This window comes from Triturus cristatus, chromosome 3_2 (assembly GCF_964204655.1).
Source record: "Triturus cristatus chromosome 3_2, aTriCri1.1, whole genome shotgun sequence".
Classification (NCBI taxonomy): Eukaryota; Metazoa; Chordata; class Amphibia; order Caudata; family Salamandridae; genus Triturus; species Triturus cristatus.
The window spans coordinates 1,087,388,557-1,087,409,582 of NC_140584.1; the positions used below are offsets into that span (position 1 = coordinate 1,087,388,557).

The 21,026-nt window shown below is 45.9% G+C and overlaps 1 protein-coding gene across 2 annotated transcripts in view; it reads right to left on the reverse strand.

Moving 5' to 3' along the window:
* Nucleotides 1-13,059: 13,059 nt before the first annotated feature.
* LOC146859174 (3 beta-hydroxysteroid dehydrogenase type 7-like) overlaps nucleotides 13,060-21,026 on the reverse strand; it is a 160,291-nt gene continuing 152,324 nt past the window's right edge. For both annotated transcript variants that reach the window (XM_085649849.1, XM_085649848.1), the window contains exon 7: nucleotides 13,060-14,519. In XM_085649849.1, the coding sequence (XP_085505975.1) occupies nucleotides 14,113-14,519 (407 nt within the window). In that variant the 3' untranslated portion in view covers nucleotides 13,060-14,112. The remainder of the gene's footprint in view (nucleotides 14,520-21,026) is intronic.

Here is a 21,026-nt window from a genome sequence, read left to right on the forward strand (position 1 = left end):
AGTCTCTCCACATATGGTGCAACTGAAGGCATTCCCACCCTCCTCATCAGCCAAGTGGGCAGGGACTCCATGTTGCAGGAGCCCTTTAACAGTTGTTTCTCCCAGTTGTCTCAAGGGTCTAACCAATGTATTGCATGTTGTGATTGGGCCACCATGTAGCATGACTCCATATCAGGCAGCTCTTGTTCTCCCCATCCCCCCCCCCTCTGGAGGCAAGTCCGCTTGAGAGTGTTGAGCCCGACCCTGACCTGTTTCCCCACCAACAGCAGTTCTCTGATTAGTTCACCTATCTCTGTGCTGTGAAGTAACAGTGGGCGGTCTCGTAAAGCTAGCCCTGAAGCGCATAGAGGCATCTCGGTACCAACCCTACCCATCAGTGATGAGGGCAGTGTCTTCCAGATCCAAATAGCCAGTCCCAGGCTTTCCACCACCATTCCCACGGTCAGATTCATTAAGTCTGATCCCATCGGTGCAACTCTGATTCCCAAATATTGAACACATTTTGCCTTCCATGGGACACCCGTCGCATCAAAAGTGAGGTGGTTATTGACTCATGAAGGAGAAAAAGCGCCCTTTGGACACCTTCCCCTTTGTGAACTGGGGTGGCAGCCTCGATGGGGAGAAGAGGGGAGAACCACTGCCTGCTCACACTTAAGTTTTCCGTAGCGGAAAACATTTTTAGGCACAAGCTGATTTCCATTTTGGAATGCAATCACAGGGATGGTAGACTGCTGACCCTTGCAGGCCACCATCTCTGTCACTGCAGCCAATCACCAGGGATTGCAAATTGAGATCTGCCATGAATATTAATAAGGCAGGACCTTTCGTGACCTCTGCGTTTTCTTTTGTAATGAACTCACCTTGTAACACAGATGTCGGTGCACAAAATCGAATTCCATTTGCAAAAAGTCTGCAAACATTTTGCGACCGATTTTTACAAATCAAACCTTAGCACATCTGACCCAAAGTTCTATAATTACTGTGCCTGTATGGCTATTATTATTTATACAACATGCCAGTGCTGAAGTTGGACTCAAACACTTCATTAAAATAAAATGTATTTCATGTTGACTTCCTTGCACCCAGCTCCACTGAAAAATGCACAATAACAAAATACACCATCATATTCTAAAAATAGGAATTGCGTAGTTCAATGTAAATGTTATTCGTTCTCCCGAATACAGACTGGTTGTGAATTGCTTGCACAACCAATCAGAACTGAAAAAACCCTCTCTTTAAGAATGCTATCAACTTACATTTTTTCGCAAAGCCTGGTGCAAGTGCCCTTCTGCGTGCATGAGCTCAACTCCTATTTATGTATGTGACTAACAGGCCATCCCTATTTCTGGTATTCCGCTCATCAGATAAGACACAGCAATAGGTTTCTCCCGACCTTCTCTTTTTTGAGCAGTACTCTCTTTTTCCTTTCACTGTCTCCTTTCTCTCTCTCTATAATAGGGATTTTCTTTGTTACAAATTAAAATTTGTTTGGATATTGAGAATATTTATTTGCAGAATCTGGCCATTTGCAACTGCAAAAAGCTTTTTACAGTGTACAATAGGCAATTTCATTACTGAATCGCAATTTGCAGTAGCTACGAAATACCGATTCGGTATTTGGAAGGGGTGGCCCTTCCAAATACTGATTCAGAATAATAAGTATTAATGTTTTCCGGCCAAATTCTGGTCGGAAAACAGTAATACTTTACCACCAGTTTAAAACTTGTGGTAACCCATTCGCTAAGGGCATGGGGTCCTTCATGGACCTCTTCCCATGTGCGAATGTTAAAAAATATCTTTAAGAGCAGTCAGTGGTCCCAGGGACCATTGCCTACTAAATGAAACAGCAAAGTTTCATTATTTATTTTTAAATGCATCGCGTTTTCCTTTAAGAAAACGGGCTGCGTTTAAAAACAAAAGATTGCTTTATTAAAAACGCAATCACAGACATGGTGGTCTCCTGACCTCAACAGACCACCAGTCCTGTGATGGTTGCGAATATTTATGAGTTGCAAATTGTGACCTACCTCATTATTATTTCTATTTGCAACACACTAGGAATCACTAATGAAACTCAAAAGTGTTTCTCACATTAGGAATACCTATTTCTAAATCTCGATTCGGAGAGAATAGCAATTGGAAAATCGGAATTCCTAATGGTTGTACATTTGGCCCCAAATGCCTTACACAGTTTGTGTCTCCTGTTGCCGGATCCAATTGCCAAGAGACATTTTAGCTTTGATGCTCAATGCTGAAGGAGATCCTGAACTTTTCACCACGTCTGTCACACCGGACACAGAAGACGTCTCAGAGGAGTAAGATGTGGAGGCATCGTGAGGTCATGGTCTCTATTTCAGGGCCAATGACCATCCATTCAATAAAGGACATTTCTGAGCACATGCTTGTAAGTGTCTCTTGAAGAGGGCACCCTACATCATTAGGCTTAGTGTCCTGCAGTACTGGAGGTGTTACTGCCTCAGAACTCCTGGTATAGTTCAGGTTCACTGAGCTAAACTCCCGAAGAAGTTGATAGTCTTTTTATCAAATTCCTCACTTCAGAAATCAGCATGTCTCGCCAAAGCATCCATTTTCTAGAACTTAAGTAGTGAACATCCTAAAAAAAAATACTATGATACCTTTGAAATGGTAAAAAAGAAATGTAGGGGCATATTCTCAAGGATCTATCACCAAATTATCGGCACTTTATCTCAGCCAAAGTCGCGATAAAGTTATCGCCCCATTCACAAGCTGGTGCAAACATCCAATATCACAATTTTTCCGGCGATAGCATCCTCAAAAAACATCGCCACAGTTGACCCCGGCAACTATCGCTAATGAGATGCAGAGTAGGCGTTCACAAGCAAAAAGCCGCGACAACACCACACCTCAACATTCTCAATGACCAGCCAGATCTGCGATAAGAACACAAAACATGCAATAAGGTGTGTTAGCAACAGGAAATTAACACCTGCTCTGACCTGGTGCAAAGTCGGACTGCAACCGGCACCAGAAAAGGGAGCCTAGCCCAGAGCCACACCTGAAGAACAACAGATGCCATGGAGCCAACAATCATGCAGCTCGGACCCGCAAGAGGGCAACAACACCCACCGCAACTCACCCCCGGACAACCCGCCACCCCCGCAAGACCAAGATATTGCACATCAACGTCACAAAATCATGAACAAAATCATTCGCCTGATGCCACAGAATCACAACAACTAACAGTCATGTGAGTACAAAAAAAGCAGAATCAATCATTCACCATTGACAGTCCCCAAAAAAATATCACAATTCAATTTCTCTCCAAACAACTATTTGGAAGAGTCATGGTGGGTCATCCCTGGACAATCTGTAAGTGACAGCCTGTAAGACAATATCCAAGATAAGAAGGTGTGTCAGGCACTCATCAAAGGACAGAGAGAGAGAGAAAGAGAGAGAGAGAGACTCAACAAGGAGCGCAAGGACAATCGGGCCCTTGGCTCATACATGCCAACTGTTGCGTGTGTTTCACAATTGGTGCACCCTAAATCTAAGGCCTGGCAACAATTTCAGCGTGAAGGCCACATCACATTTCAGAAATGCTAGCAGTAGTCAGACTAAAATTAGGCATGAAAGCTCCTTTATCTCAATACACAAGGCAGAAGGACATCCGAACCTCCGACCTTGGTCTCCAATGCGCCCTGCACCCCCGAGTGAGATACCATACCAGACTCCAACAACTCCCACACCACGAACTGCGCTAATGAAAGACCAACGTGTCCACACCCCACACATTTGTCCTTGCTCGAGGTATACCTGCATGGCATGCCACCAACATATTGGTTCAAAAAACCCATATGACCAAACGCTGAACACACTTATGACTCATTGTTCCGAGCTGTGGCATATCGTCCACAGAACTGCGGACGGTCTGAGGAGTGACGGTGGTACGAGACCAACAAAAGGAATGGCAGGCAATCCCGGGCACATGCACAACCCCTGTCATGTGGAACTGTACCGTGCACGAATGCTGCATCTGTTGGGAGCTCTGCCAATGGCAGTTTTGCGAATCAGTTACCGTCTGAGTTTCCGGCTTGCGTACGTCACATGCGTCCAGCCCTGGTTCCACTGTCGATCATGCATATTCGAGTGACCCATGGAGGTCTGCCTATCCAACACAACGGTAGCTGAACTGGATTATGACTTGTGTGTGCGCCCCCTGTTGGCCCACGAACAGGAGTGCAACCGGTATAGCCGTACATGGGACGTCCTGATCTGTGGCGTATGTGCTGGCAGTAGTGGATGGGAGATTGCACAAGTCATTGTGTGCAGTGACCACATCGAGGCGCTACCCTATTGGGCTGTGTTGCGGATTGGTGAAACGTCGTGGACGGAGCACATCTGTCCGGACAAGATAATGGATTGAATCTCCCTCGTGTTCCTTGAACTCTAGAACGACGTACTTCTGAAACTGATTGCCTATGAAGCTGCGCTCGCATTAATGGATGAGTAACTACCTCCCTGCAGCCACAACTGATTGACACCCACAGCACAGGTCCCAACACCGTGTTGCACCATGGAGGAATGGTCACACATCCCAGGACAACAGTGGACATGTATGCATTAGCCCGTACTCCGAATGCATGTGCGTGCACCTACGCCTGTTGTCACACACCTGTGCAAGGTGATGCAGCCACATGGGCGGAGCTGCACAGCGTCGTTAGGCAACGTTCCTAAATCTGACATACTGCTTGAGGGAGACTACACACATGGCAATGTAGCACGACATGTGACCCTGTTGGTCCCTTTCACCTGCTCACTGTCAGCAGAGCACACAGTCGGCGCAGTCCAGTGGTACAGCTCCATGCAGATCCCATGGGCTGTGAGTCGTGTCCCCGGACATGGGGCAATGAGCAGACGCCAAACATCACATGACTCGACCAGCAAGGCAAGGTGGGCTGAGACCGTTGCCATCCGTAAGGATATGTGTTCATTTTTGCCTCACCATTTCTTGCACCTCGACACGTTCACATTCTGCCTGTAAGTGTCGTAAGCGTTTGTCTGCCTGTTGTGGTCCATTCCTTGCCCGTACTGACAAGTACATGCCAATAGAGTCTACACAACCTCACCAGTGTACAACTGTGATGAGTGTTGATTATTATGACAAATCCTGTGCCTCAATGAGCATTGTCCCTACACAGGGAGGGACAGACTGCCGCATGTACATTGGTGGTGAATCCCTATTGGCTACTCCACCTCTGTGAGCCAGATATTGTGTTTGGGATAGTTGCTGGTAGACCTGTGCTCTTACGTGTCTTCAGCACTGTGAGTATGGTGTACAACTTCTTACCATGTGACTCAATGTGATCCATTAAAACAGACTGTGTCCACACTGATGTGTGTGAGTAGGTCATGCAAATAGATGTTCTGTAGCCACATGGGATGGGGGACACTACTTCAGGCGTGCTACCGATCTTGACATTTCTACACCCAGCCCTATCTAACACATGGACATGGGGCTACGTTGGGGGGTTGCGAGATTGTTGTTCATGTACAATGAGGCCACAGCTAGTTCACACCTTCACAGTCATGTAATTGGCCATGTGGGTCAGGGTCAAGCATGCGCATTTATGACATTTACCAGGGTGTACCATTTTGTCCAATCAATGTCCCTACATTCATCCATACTTGTATACGTGAGTGAACATAGATATGACACATCTGTGTGATTTGGAATGTTTTATTCACATTCTGGGGAGTCTCGGAGCTGGAGGGGTACATGGCCAGTTCAAGCCCACATAACGTGGTTGCCCAGTGGTGGAGTCCTTGGGGGAATGCAAGAAGAGGAAGAGTTCAGTCCGCAGCCAGATTGCTGTGTCATTAGTACCAGAGCAGATATGGCAGTCCATGGTGGGGTCCAGGTGAATATGGCAGAGTGTTCCGGGGGACAGTGGGAGGTGTTGTTCCAGGGCATGATGCATAGGGCTGAACCAGGCAGGGACAGGCCATGTGACGAGTACGGATGCTACTGCCTCCTTAATCACACAGTAATTCCCCTCCACATCTTACTCCTCTGAGATGTCTTCTGTGTCTGGTGTGTCAGGTGTGTGTGGTGGTGTTATGGCTGCATCACCTTGGGGCACTGACACATCAGGGTGCGAAGGTGATAGGGCTGCATCACTGTGTGCCAATGACACATCAGGGGGCAGAGATGTGTGTGTCGAAGTTCCAGCAGCAGTTATCTGAGACAGGCTCTGTGGCAGCAATGACAAGCTGAGGATCTGCAAGGCATGGAAGATTCCAGCTACATCTCGCTGGTGTTCAGCCATGGCAGCCCTACTTCCAGCCTGCATCGGCTCCATGGTCTCCATTGTCCTCCGCATCTGTGTCAACTCTGTGCTGTCATCGCTGGAGCCTGTCTGACTAGACAGTTCTTGTATCCGAGTAATGGCCCCAGCGAGGTCAGCCAAGGATTGTTGGTGAGCATGGTGCGAACAGTGTGTGTCCATTAGGGACTGTAGGTGGTCCCTGATGGGACTCAGACACCCACGTATGGCATCGAGTTTGGCTGCCATGAGGTCGAACCCCACCCGCAGCTGACCAGCCATCTTCTCCTGGCACCCTAACACACGGCATTGGAATTCCATGTGTTGGTTGTAGGAGTCCTGTGAGCCAGCCGTGGTGATGCGTGCTTGCTGCTGTGTGGTCTCTGCAGGGTGTGGGGTCACAATGATGCAGCTGGGCTGCCCTGCTCCTGGGGGTGTTGTGCGGAGGCTGTCCACGAGCCGTTGCAGGGTGTCTGGGCAAATGTGCAGGGTGTCCTCTTCATCATCACTGTAGAGATGTGTGGTCTGCTCTGCAGGAGGTGTTGGTTGTCCCTCTGCAATGTAACGGGGAGATGCAGGTTAACAGTGTGTTGCATATATGGTCACGCATTGGAGAAGTTTACATTCAGACTGCATGACAGTGTACATTTTGGCTGTTTTGGTGAAGATGGCTATTTGATGGGATACAGTGGACATTTCGACTACATGACGGATGTGAGGTTGTACTCGTACCTTATCATCTCACAGTGTCATGCAATGCCTGATGTGATTGGCCAGTTACTACGTACGAGCGGCACCAGTTGTATCCTCTGTCCTGTGGTGTAAGGGTTGCACTTTGTACGACACTGTCATCAATGATGATGTACTGTGATTGATATGTGGGTGTGGTGCATTGTTGGCGAGTCTCCCCTGCAGCTCTGATTTGGCGGCCCCATATTCCTTTGAGTCGGTGTGACTTTGACTTGTGTGCTTTTTCGGGTGCTGGGATGTTTGCGACAAGGGTCATTTGTGCTCTTGGACGGTTTTTGTACTCTTGTGCATTGTTTGTCTGCAGATGTGTTTTTGATTTCATGGGTTGAGGTACACGTGGATGAGTCAGAGTGTGACCTGCTGCTTTACGGATGTGGTCCACACTCAGCACCCTCAAAGTCGTCTCCTGCACCATGGCATGTGTTGTGACTGAAGCCATGCTATTTGTCATGCAGTGTCACTTGCATTGTCAGTATGACTCACAGAACCGCTGCTTTTCTGGATTCAGCACATGTGCATGGGTGGGTTGGGACATTGGTGATATGGAGGGGGGCCCTTTTGTGCACATTGTGGACGGGGGCCTACTTGGTGTTTCTATGTGTGCTGCAGTGTGCCTAGGGTATCAGGGACATGTTCCACACTCATTCTGGGTGTGCAGTGTGCTGCACATGATTGTGCATGTGTGCCATTGTGCCCATATCCATCCGTCCCCGCAGTCTCTGGTCGTTACTCACCCTGTTGCTGTTGGGTCAGGTCATATCGAGCTGTGTCCAGACCCCCAACTCCTGCCACCGTCTCAACACTGATGACTGTGGCCACCATTTCCTCCATCTCATCCAGCTCCTCCTGTGGCGCAGGACTCCCACCTCCAGTTGTCTTTGCTACCTTCCTGTTGGCAGCGAGTTTCTCCTTGGTTCGGCTGCGCACTTCATGCCAGCGTCTCTTGACCTCCTCCATTGACTTCCTCGACACTCCGACTGCATTCACGTTGGTGACAATGGACTGCCATATTTCTGTTTGTGTTGCCAATGATGCAGTGGAGGTGACAAACAGTTGTTGGTAGTGCTCTATCACCTCCGTGACGATGATCCGGTCTTCCTGCGGACTGAACCCCATCTTCCTCTTCCTCTTCTCCTTGCCCTTCCCTGAGCCCGGGGTTTCTGGCTGGTCCTCCGTGGGGCTTGGGGGGTTCGGGTTGTCCTCTGCACTCGGTTGGAGTGCATCCATGGTGCTACGCTGTTTCTTTTTTTCTCCCTTTTTCTTTTTGCTTTTATAGTGCATTTTCCCGCATGACGCGTGGGAATTGCAGGCCTGTGGCTGTTTGTCGCTGATTTTTGTATCGCGATTGGCATCATCGCCGCTTTTTTCGTGTTGGTGTTTTGCATTTTTGTGGCGTCGCGTTAATTTTAGCGTGGTCATTTGACACGTTGTCGTGGGACTATCGAATGGTGCACATAACACGGAGTTATTTTCCTGTGATAGACTGCGATGTGAAGAGTTGCGTTAAGCTAATTTTGCGATGAATATCACACGTTCTTGGGAATATCCCCCATAGAGTGCAAGGATTCTTGGTCAAATTGGGCTCCACCTTTTTCGTTCACGACCCTTCTTTAGGAAATTTGTTACTTTAGGAAATGTTCTACTTAACATGAAAGCAAGGAGGCAAAAAATATCCTTGCGGGGGAGGCGTTTAATGAGTGACTATTTTTCACTGTACTGTCACACCATTTCTTTAGGAAAGTAAATCAAAACATCACATTTACATTTTCCATCGTTCTCCTTTTTGGGTCCTAAGTTCAAAGTGATTTCCCAAATTTCTCCCCAGAAGGACTTGCACAATCTTTGTTTTTAACCAACATGCAATATCCCAAAGCTTCACCTGTTAACAAACATACCCAAACATTCTTAATGCTACTCCTAAACTCCCTATATTGCCCACTGTTCCACTTGGGGTCCGAAAGGGTTTCCAATCACTATCAATGTCAGCTATGTCCAAAAATTACCTAGAATAACAGAGCTGGTAAAAGTATCGCTGATGAAGAGATGTGGTCCATGTTTTTCAATTATTTATTGTCTAATTTGGCAGCATTCCTGAAGGACAAAACCTCCTTGTCTTCCATTTCACATCCCTATACTTGCCACAGAGCTGCGACCAGTGCCGGATTTTAATATCTTGCCTATTTGTACTGATTCAAGAAAATGAAAAAAATTGGTGTAAGAAACATGCACAGAAATGTGGCGTTTCGCCGTGTTTTCAGAATTATTTACCAAGATAGCTGTTTTTTTGTTGTACATTTGGTATTTTTGCCTGCCAAATGGCCCATAACTGCAAGTCCCTTAGGATGTCTAATTGGCATATCTGACTTTTCCCTAAGTCAGCTACAGAGTGCACGCAAACAGCACAAACTGCTTAAAAGTCACATTTCAAATGTTAGATTGCAGCAAAGTTTATGCAACTCCCATTTAGAATGCATCATGCAAAACAGTGTGTCAACACCCAGACTAAGCCTGTATGTGAACCCATTGTCACATTTGCAAAACAACAATATACAAGGCAGATGTCACTGTGCCTTGTAAAAGGTAGGCCCAGCTGCTTAATATTTACATCTAGAATGTAGGTTGTGCACTCACTTTAAAATGGTAGAATGAGCGTAGGTGCTATTGCGCCGTGGCCGCATCATACATTGTTGAACTAGTACAGATTTGAAGAAATAGTTCTCCTTAACTTAATTTAGGAGATAAGCAGATAAATCATTCTTGCAGCAATAATAAATAAGGAAAATAAAGAAACAATCGATAACATTGATTTTTATTTAATATTTTAAAAAGGTTACATTTAATATGACCATCAGTTCTTGTCCTTTAATAAACCAGTGTGACCTGGTGGCATTAATCCTCTTCCTGTAGCTGAGGCCCCCCTGACTCACCAGTTAATTCATTTCTTTAATATTGACTCCTCTCCTGGGATAAGTGATCCCCATTCACTATTCAGAGCTTTTCCTGGTCAAACATCTTCCTGCTTGTCACAGTCCTTTTGATTTGACAGCCATAAGTCATTGGGAGTTCCTGACTATTACCTTCTTTGAAAGGCACAGATCTTAAAAACTGGAAGGAGGTCCAACACCACGTTGAAATCCCCGCCCCACAGCCGCTGGCCGCACACCACTGATTAGACACCCTACCTCCACAAAGAAGGCGGGACAGTCAACATTAGGGGCATAGACAGTCTAAAGTAAGGAGTAGCATCTTGCTGGTTGCCTCTCGGGCACCCAACTATGTTCGGTAAGATTAGAACTACTTTTCCCTACATTCTATCCGAATAATATAGAGGGTGATTAGGATGGCGGGCGGACTTAAGTCTGCCTGCCATCCCCGCCCAGTTGGGACCGGCCACCAGCTATGCGGCGGTCCCGCACCATGAATTAGGTTGCAACCGCCACCCTGGCGGTCGCATTCCGCAGTTTAACATTGCGGCTGGTGCTGCTTACAGCAGCACCTGCCGCAGTGCCAAATTGCCATTTTGTGAATTTCCATGTACAACGTGGCAGGCACCGCACAGTGCCTGCCACCTTGTGTATGGAAATGGAGGGGGGGTACCATGGATACCCCACAAGTGCAACTCCAACCCCCATCTGGGGGCCCACAAAGGGCCCCCAAAGCAAATCCCCGCTAGCCTTTCCATGGTGGCATCGCCGCCATGGAAAGGCCTTAAAAGCCACACATCCTTACATGGATGGTGGTGCCTGCTGGGCACCGTCACCATATTGTGGCCCAAGTCCGCCCGGCCGGCAATCGGAACGATTGCCGACCGGCAGAAAAATCGGCAGGCACACTTTGCGTCCGCGGCGATACCCCCTGCCATTATAATATGGCGGGGGTAAATGAGGTTACGATGGCGGTGGGATCGCCACCGCCGAGCCGGCGGTGGCGGTCCACCCGCCATCGTAATCAGCCCCTTAGTGTACTTTTTTTAATCATAAAAGTTACTCTTAACTACATTTGTTTGGGATCTTTAACTTAGTTATTTGTTCAACGCAATGTTGTATTGTTTGTGTTGCTGGTCTCCAAGTCACTGGGCAAGCTGGACCCTGCAGTGACATTTTTTATCCGACTCAGGCAGAGAATCAAAGTAAATATTCATCCGAGTGAGTGCTCAATTTTTAGGGCGATAAATCAGAAGTAGCATGCTGCTCGTGTACCGAAAACTCTTTGGCGTCGTGCCCGGGGTATGAAAAACGATATAAATGCAATTACATATCAGTGCACATCAATGTACTGTAAGCAATTTTCTCTGGAGATGGCATTGTTGGATGTGCAAGCTACCAAAGTTAATATTAGGATTTCTCACAGTAACCCTTCCAACCTCTCAGCTCTATATTTTTTTGTCATTGTGGGACCGCAGCCACAACTCAAATCAAGATTGAGGTCTTTCTCCCCATAGTCTAAGAAACTGTTTTGTACCACAAGCTTGAATTATTTTAGCTACTTGTGATTTCTCTTGGCCACATTTTCAGATTCACAGAACATTCTGAATTATACTGGACTCAGCTATGGTGCACCCACGTAACTTCATGAAATGGTGCAAAATTTGAGAATCCTATAATGAACGCTATGTCAAACTCCAAAGAACACTCAAGAGATAGCGGATACCTGGCTAATGATACATATAATTCCATGCATTTCTGAGGAACAGGCCGGTTCATAAATCCACAGATTTTTTTCATGGACCAGCATACACTAGGAAGGTACCCGCACAATCTCGAAGATGTGGAAATTAATGACGGGTGGCTATATTGAATCCTAAAGGCCTCATTACGAGTTGCCCTTTATTTTTGTTGGGGCTGGTAACCAGTTACCAGCCTCATTGGAATGACAAAGTCCACGGATTTTCTGTGGAACTGGGTCCATATTTACGAGCCCCCTGTGCCGCCTAGCATCACTTTGTGTGATGCTCGGTGGGGTAAGCCACCAAATCATATTTATAAGGCCACGCTATGCGAATTTGCTTGGCATGGCAAGATATGCATAGATATGGAGTAAGGCAGCGCAGCTCAAATCGCAGCGTTGCCTTACTCTGCACAAGGGAGGCGTTCCATGGGCATTGTGGTGGGTGTTCCAACACAACACTCTTGGATGTTGATGCTTCCCCAGATTAACAAGACCATGAAACCTGGGGATGCGCCAAAACCTTACGCCTCCCAAGGGGAGGCGCAACGAGGAGAAATAACTTTATTTTTCCTCGTTTTTTCTTTTTTCTATGTGTGCTGCATTCTGCAGCACACATAGAAAGGGGAAAAAGTCTCTCATGATAGTTTTTGTGCAGGAAGGTGCCCCTCCCTGCACAAAAACAATCCAGCAAGCAATGCAGGCACCCTTGCACCATGGTGCAAGGGTGCGTGCATTGGTGCTAAGCTACTGAAATGGCACCAGAGGAGGGGGAAAGCAGAGGAATGTGCTGTATGCCATAGATATGGCGCATTCCTGCCCTTTCACTTTGATGCAGGGCAGCGCAGCAAGGTGAGTTACTGCGCTGCACCAAATCCCCATGAATAAGCCCTCTGGTCTTTTTCTATTGGTTCTTGAAGTAAGTGAAATCTCATGGAGAAAAATAGAGGGAAAAATAGGAAATACCAGTGGAATTAGATACTGAATTAGAGATTCCACATGGTCCTAAATGTAAACAGCTAGTACCTCCGCCCCACCTAGGGCTGCCAGCACCCCCTGTAGCAGTAACTCTGGGGACAGAGTAACCGGCCACATTTCCAAGGTGTTAGTAATGAGGCTTTAGAGCTAAGCAGCAGTACATGTTCTGGCATGGTCTTCCAGCTGCAGCCAATAGGCTCGCTTATCGAGAAAGAGCTAGACAAAGCTTGACGCCAGGTAAGTGCCACCTAGGCTGTTCCCTGAATCGCCCTGCTACACCCGGTGACTTGGCATGAGAACTGGCGGCCCACCCGGGTTCCGACACTAAGGTGTCTCAAGGCAATAACATACAGGCTTACTATAAGGCAGACACATCTTTTTTCTGCTAGGTAATCCATCAATGTTGTTACAACAACAATTTCACTGCAAAATTAGAAATTATGCCATTTTGCACTTATTTCTTACAAAAATAGTTATTTGTATTCTTTGTAACAGCACATAATACTTTAATGCAATCAGCCATTAAGGATATATCAGGCTCCCTATCAGGTTATTATTCAGTGTACTAGTTTAGCTCACCAAAAGCAAGAAAGCATTTCACCTCTGTGCATAGATGTAAAGGCAGGAGACAGCAGATGCTGGAAACCAGTCCTAGAATCCCAGTTCTACAGTACACACCACATTGAACTGACTCTTGGCTCGCTGATGAGCTATTTCCCAAACAGCTGGACACTACGTGTATGATCTCATGGGCCCCGCCATGGAGGCGTCATCCTGTTGTATCACAGATATTTACTCCTCAGACGACCGCCCTCTCCTGAATTGTAACTGACTCAAACAATACTTCTGGGTCTACTGCCCAAACTTCACCTTACTGAACTTCACAGTGTTCCGAGAAAATATGGCCAACCACAGCCAATCTGACAGTGAGGCAGCCAATCAGTATTGCTAAAACAGATGACTCAGTTCTATCTGGCCAGATATGGCCCAATCAGAATGACAGCAACTAGTAGCTGCTTCAAATGCTGCTAGTGGATAATTGTCAAGTAATCAGGACCAATCAGAATGACTGCGGTTTACCATGCCTTCCAGCGTGCGTAGTCTTCCATACAGTGCGACGAAGCAGCGGCATAACTTCTAAAAGTGCAAATGGGGGTGAATTCAAACTGTATGAAATTGGCACGTGGAAACCAATTAAATTTGGTACTGCTTCCAGAATGCATCAAATGAAGGATTCCCCCCTTTTTGAAATGTTGCCTTTCCTAGTCAGCAAGGGTTACAAGCAGCCACAATTGCTACCCTTACAGTTCCTTAACAATTACTTTACATTTAAATGCCTCAACAGTCTTAGGTTGATTTTCCGGCTTCTTGCCCAACGTTAATTAGGGTACATAACAATGTCTTTGCCAATCCCCTAATTGTATTTGACACTTGTCAACCATTGGCTGACCCTGGATTTAGTCTCGTCCCAGCTGTAGCGAGGCCTGTACCCAAAGTGCCTGGTGGCCTTGTCTGTTTCGTAGGATAAAGAGGTGACGATGACGTTTAACAATGGCTTGGTGAGGAATGGCTTCAGGGTGCAGAAAGGCTTCGCAAGGAAGCGGATTATCCCATGAATATGGATGAATAAACACATCTTCCAGTAAGGTACGTGCGAGCCCAGTCGGATTGTGGGGTCCACCTCCAAGAAGAGATCGCGCATCAGCAGGCACCTCTGTCGCGCCGGGGTGTCATCGTATGTGTAGTACAACTGCCCTCCTAGGACTTCCGGCTTCAACTGCAGCTGTCTGGCAGCCAGGACGTGCATCCACGCCACATTTCCTGGAATATATAAATAATTTGTGGGATATGATTGTTAGAAAGCATGCCTAGACAGTGAGTTTATGCACACAACTACATTAATTTAGGGACATTATCAAGAGCTCTTTCCTCAAACATGCACCTCATTAAGGAAACCTCCCGATGACTAGAAAGCAGATTATAGATTATAATTTTGAGGTTTAGTATGTGGTACTCGACTGCTTGCTTGGTTCCCCACATTAATCATGTATTGGTATGCAACTATGGTCATGATTCACACAGCTACTTGTATGTGAATGTCCACCGTACGCTCATAAATGGCAAGCTATTAACAAAAGGTAACCCTACACACATTAATACTTTTATTCACATACGATATTACCTCTCAGTGTTGTAATATTGCTTGTTAAGTCCTCTCAAGTGGTAGGGAATTACTTCCATGGGGGGTTTCCAAGAAAAGTTCAGGAACAGCCTTAAACTCGAGAGTTTGTGGGCATTCTCATACTTTTATCCAGCCCATGCCCTTCCTGGAATTGGTCAGAAAGTTACTCTTGTCAGGAACAGAAGCCAGGGGTGGCCCAAGTTTCCCTTGTCATCCGCTGTCAAAATCTCCCCCCCCCCCACCCGGCCGCACTGCCCCAACGCTCTTACCTACATGGGCCGCGGCTGACAGAAGCAAATGTCCTTCCAAGGTGGAAAGAAGAAAGAATAAAACCCGAAAATTGGTAGGCTTTGAGGGAAGATGTTTTTCCACTTCTCTGGAGATTTTATTTTGAATGCCATTGCACAAATATTTTGACATTTGTCAATGCTACATTGTTCGTTAGGCAGCATTTCACATGTGGAAATGCTTTCGGGTGGTAATAATTGAATATTCACACAAGATTCCCACAAGTACACTTGCAAACCAGCATCTGCTACAGATTTCCAGGCAGTTTCTAGTATTTGTCATACTTTCTGTTGTTCCTGATGTTTCGAATTGAAAATATGACTTATTAAAAAAGCTCTCCGGACAATGAGATATCCTGTCCATGCTCCACATTCGACTGTCCTCCAGAACCACTGAATTTCGTTTAATTTTACCAATATTTGTTGAATTTGTTCTTACTACCAATTGCCCTATCTTTCATTTCTGTACATTAGCTCCCCATTTCTTGTCTTTCCAAGCTTTTGTATCTTTGTTGCTGAGTATGAACTGACCACACAGGTCGTCATCCATTCAACCATCTAGGAGTAACCTTGAAACCAGGTTTCCTCCCTTTAAGGGATGCGAAAGTAGAAATCCCTGTGCATTTGAGGTATGCCCACAGCATGTCTCTCAAAGTTTTCCTCATGGATTTGCCTGATGTGAAAGATAATTGGATAGATTCCTTTATCATTTTATTTGTTCTCTCTACCAATCAAGTGGCTTTAGGGCAGTACAATGGTGTTCTTATGTGATTGAGAGACAATGTCTGTAAAAATGCTTTAAATTCTTCCAACACAAATTGTACCCCATTATCTGTTTTCATAGCACTAGGGACACCTTCTTTTGTAAATGCATCTCTAAGGAATACTATGAATGACGTTGTACTTGTGTTACTCACAAATTTAATGTTTACCCAATGTGAGTAGTAGTCAATCAGTATGTAGACAAATTTGTGAATGGTTCCTGGAATGTTAACAGGGCCTATAAAATATAATTCCAACTTATCCCATTGTTTAGATGGAACTTTTATAGGTGAAAGTGGGGCCTTGCATATCACCTTGGTTTTATCACTTTTCCCACATATGTAACAATCACTTACTTTGTTTTTTTTACCATTTTATCCATGGTGGCAAACCAATATTCCACTCTAATCTTGTTCTTAGTCAGGTTACTTCCTAAATGCCGCTCATGGGCAATATCAATAATTTGCTCTGTTAAATTTTCTGGCGGTATAATTCTGTAGGCTTTTAAGATATACACTCCTTGAATAGAGAGTTAAATTCCTACATTCCAATATGTGTTGCACTTGCTCGGGTAGAGATTTGCATTTTTTTGGCTATCCCTGCAGGATTTTGTTATCTCCCTGATAGTAAGGTTACATCCTTACTGGCATCCTCTTCCCACTCTCTTTCCAATATAGCTGGTATTGTAATGGATTGAACTGTTTCATTGGAAGACAATATATCAGGTGAGTGATCAGTAATAGGTCATCTGGATAAGCAATCCACTACAAGGGTCTTTGCTACTGGTACATATTCAGCTTTGAAGTTATAGCCTTGCAACCCTAAGATCCACTTAGCTATATGTGGGGTGGTGGCTTCTATGTTTTTAGTGGATAGTACTGGGATTAAAAGTTTTATGGCCTGTTCTTAGCAAGAAACAGGCTAGCGCCTCTTTTTCTACAGTTGAATAATTAATTTCAGAACCTTTTAGTTGTCTGGAAGCAAAGTCGATTATACTTTCTGTTCCTTCTACTACTTGGGATAAGGTAGCCCCAAGACACCTGTTACTGGCATCATTGGTTAGAATAGGTTTGTGGTTCACATTGAATTTACCAATATTAGATGCATTCACAATTGCCTCTTTAAGTTTTGTAAAAACATTGGTGTGTGTATCTTTCCAATCAAATGATGTGTCTTTTTAGTAATAAGCGTAAGGGTTGTAGTGTGTCTGAAAAGTTCTTTACACATTTGGACATATATTCAGCAAGTCCTAAAGAAGGATTTCAACTTTTCTTAGTTGGCCGGAAGAGATGTATTTCTCACTGAATATATAAGACTGATTTTGGTCTTTATACCTTCGCTTGAAATGGTGTGACCGGCTGTCACAACGATTTTACATTTTTCTCTTTTAATGCTGGTACTAACTGTAAGTCTTATAGACTATACATTACATATATACTGTTCCTCTCCCAGTTTTAAGCAAGGAGAATGAGTCCTCTCTCTGTGGCTGTAAAGGCAGGTCATGTGTGTAGTCATAGGCACATCCGGAAGGAAGAAAAGGTGGGGACAGGAGTGAAGGAGTGCAGCAAGATAATGCTAGGGTTGTGTCTAAGATTACCACAGAATTTTAGTGACAAATATTGCTGCCAGCCCACATCCCCGATGATCTGGTGCCGGTGGATAGCGAAGGATAAGCGGGCGCAAGAGAAAAAGTACATTTGCCGGAAGTATGGAGATAAACGTGGTGATCGCCAACTTCCTGATGCCCGTGGGGAGTGAAGGCGTAGCGGCGTAAGTGGCCTCAAGAGGGCAAGTCAATTAGCGGGAAGGGCGGAGACACATCATGGCGCCCGCCTTCCTCTACGATGATGGAAGGCATAGCGGTCGCAAGGAACTACCACAAAATAGAGGCACTGGAGAATGAGGCACCATAGAATGAGTACTACACTCCTATCAGCGTGACGTGGTGCCCGCTTACTGTAGTTCTATGACAGCTGCCACAAATGAACGAGTGCAACTAGCTTCCAGACTCCTCTCAGCACGGCATGGCCAAACGACACGAACAGTTACACCCACAATCTCCTGAAAGCGTGAAGTACACAGAGAAGGAAATCTCCTCACATCGCAGTGCCCTCTCACTGTGCTCCGATGTCTGAAGCCTGCAATTGCAGGCTGTGTTGGCAGTGTTAAACTGCAATTTCGACCTGGCAAAATAAACCTTTTTCCAGGCCTAAAGTTTTTTTTTAAACATATATAGGTCACCCTTAGTTTAGCCCCTGGACTGCTCAGAGGGCAGGGTGCAATGAATTTAAATAGTAGGACATGTACTTTAAGATCTAGTAGTGAAAAAGACTTAAATACATTTTTCACTACAGCAAGACCTACCTCTCCTATAGAAAAACATTGGAGTTAACATATTACATTTAATCCACTTTAATTTTCGAACAAAAACAGGTAAAAAGTTCATGTTTGCAATTGTATTTATGGTCAGGTCGGATTTTAAACGACAATTTTGAAAATGTCACTTTTAGAAAGTTGGCATTTCCTAGCTTTAGCCATTTGATGCCTGCAGCCTGTCTCTGGGTGACATTACTGAGTGTAGTTGACAGTTGGGCTTTGTGTATTCCTCCTAGATAGCGACACTCAATGGGGAGCTTAGGTGTTCCTGGATGGGCCATCACTTGCAGGATGGGAGGGAGGAGATGGACACAGCCCCACTTACACTTGAACAGGCTATGTCCTGCCTCCACACAAGGGGCTACACACTCCCTGTAGTTAGTCTGGAGTCAGGGCCAGGAATGCACTTCAAAGGCATGCTTCTAGAAGCTTCTCCTAATTTCAAGGGCACAACTGGTATAAATACTGGACCTCACACATCAACCCTTCAGTACACTTCTGGACCTGTGGATACTCTGCCAAGAAGAAGGACTGCTGTCTTGCCACTCTGCTGGACTGCTGAACTGAAGGAAATGCGGCCTGCTGTGCTGACATGCTGCCCTCTTGCCTGTGTGCGTAGGACTAGACCTGCATCCCTTGAATCTAGAACCCCAGAGTCACTCCAAGGCAACTTGACTGACCTCCTGATCTGAAGCCTCAGGAACACAACAGGCTACCAACAACCTTGCACCTGCACCTGGACTCTGCCATCTGGGAATCTATCCTGCTGAGTGGTGCGACCACATACATGGATCCTTGGAAGTGGGCTTGATGTTCTCTGCCAGCCTGTGGATCCAGCGGAACCGATGCATCGCCGCTGCTGCCTGGACTGGAACCATCACAAAGACCTGCATTGCCTGCGCAGCTTCTTCGGAACCATTGTTGCGCGACACATCCTCTGCGCAGGCCTTCTCATCCCTCATCCTCTCATCCCTCATCAACAAGAGTTTTGACGACGACGAAGAACTCTGCATCACAACCTCGCGGCTCCTCGGAACTGACACATTACTTCGACTGCGCGATGCATTCTAAACGTAAGACTTCGCATCGCAAGCCATCTTTGGTGGGATCCTTGTGACAATGCAGGACCTTATCTCTCAGCCTCGTTGGCACTCGGAACCGTCGCATCGATGTGGTTCCTCGCAATGCTCTGCAAACCAGGATTTAGGGTACTTTGTTCAGTGGGCCTAACTGGGTCCCTGTAGCAAGCACACACTCCATCGTGGTCAGCCTGAACTTGTGACTTTGTCCCGGTCCAGCGCACAGATACGCACAGTTGGCGCTTTGTGCTTTTTGGCACTATTTTCAATCAAATCTTTCAAATTGCATATCGCTGGCTCTACTGGTTGGACTTTTTCCATTTAGGTCTTGTTCTATTTAAAAAAAATAACTCTATTATTCTAACTTGGTGTGGTACCCTTTATGTGTCGTGTTTCTTACTTTATTACTGTTTGAAGTGTTGCACACATATGTTACACACTGCCTCTAAGTTAAGCCTGACTGCTTTGTGCCAAGCTACCACAGAGTTGAGCACAGGTTGATTTAGGGTTGGCTTGTCCCTCACCGTGACAAGGTTTGTGGTTACTGCTTGAACAGGGCTCACACCCCTGTCAACTAACAACCTAAATTCTTGCAGGCACCCTCCCTCCCTGCACCCTCAATGTACCAGTGTGTTCTTCATAGAACATGCTGCTTTGGTAGAGGTCCAGCATTTTATTGGATTGTGTACTAGCTTGTATCACTTTCACTTTGGCGCTCTGTGTGGTTCTTTCTGTGCCTCGGGACTTGTACCCCACCCTTAAACATGGAGCTGCTGACTAGGATCCTCTAGGGTCTCCAGGTCACAATATCTGCCCATTTTAAGAGACTAACGCCATCTAAGATAGGCTTAGCTCACAAGCTACACTAATTTACCTTCATAAACTTAGCAACACTGTCCATTTGTCATGTGGGTTAGTGGTAACCAATACAGTTGCCTGCCATTGTGCTTTGATTTGTTTGGACATATTTGCAATGAACCAGATCACTAGGATCACAAATAGCAAAGGACTGCAAACCACTTACAAACTCTCATTTTTTGGCGGGAAGACTGCTAGCCTCCATATTACAGAGTTACGATCACGATGAGTTAGTCATTGCAATCAGAACATCTTTCTGAATATTGTTGAACCTAGTCAATCTAGCAATCCTGAAGTCCTCAGGACAGGTGTCTGGGTTATCTTCAGCTAGGGCTCCTGCAGGTCCAGTCCACAGTGCTCAGCTGGACCTTGTTGGATTCAGAAGTCCTTCTGCTCTTGTTTACCTTGATCAGACAAACAACCACTTGGCCCTTGCCAGCAGCTCCAGCCTTTAGGTGTCAGCTGTCATTAGGAGCCAGGAGGTGTTGAGTCCTCTTGTTCCAGCAGTCAGGCACAGTCTTCTGTCTTGAAAGTGTGACCTTCCCAGGAATGATCTGAGAAGGTGGTGGTGAGATCCCAGTCTTATCCCGTGCACTAGCCAGTGACTGACAGTCAATCCCATTTTTTCCACCTTCTCCTCAGCACTCTCTCTCACCCTTGATTAGTTAGATGAGCCATTTATGTAAATCCAATGCACAGTACATGTTGTAAAGAAAAAGGACAGACTCTATACCACTGTGCAGCAGTGGCTTAGCAGACAGAATCCCAAAGTCAAAAAACCAGA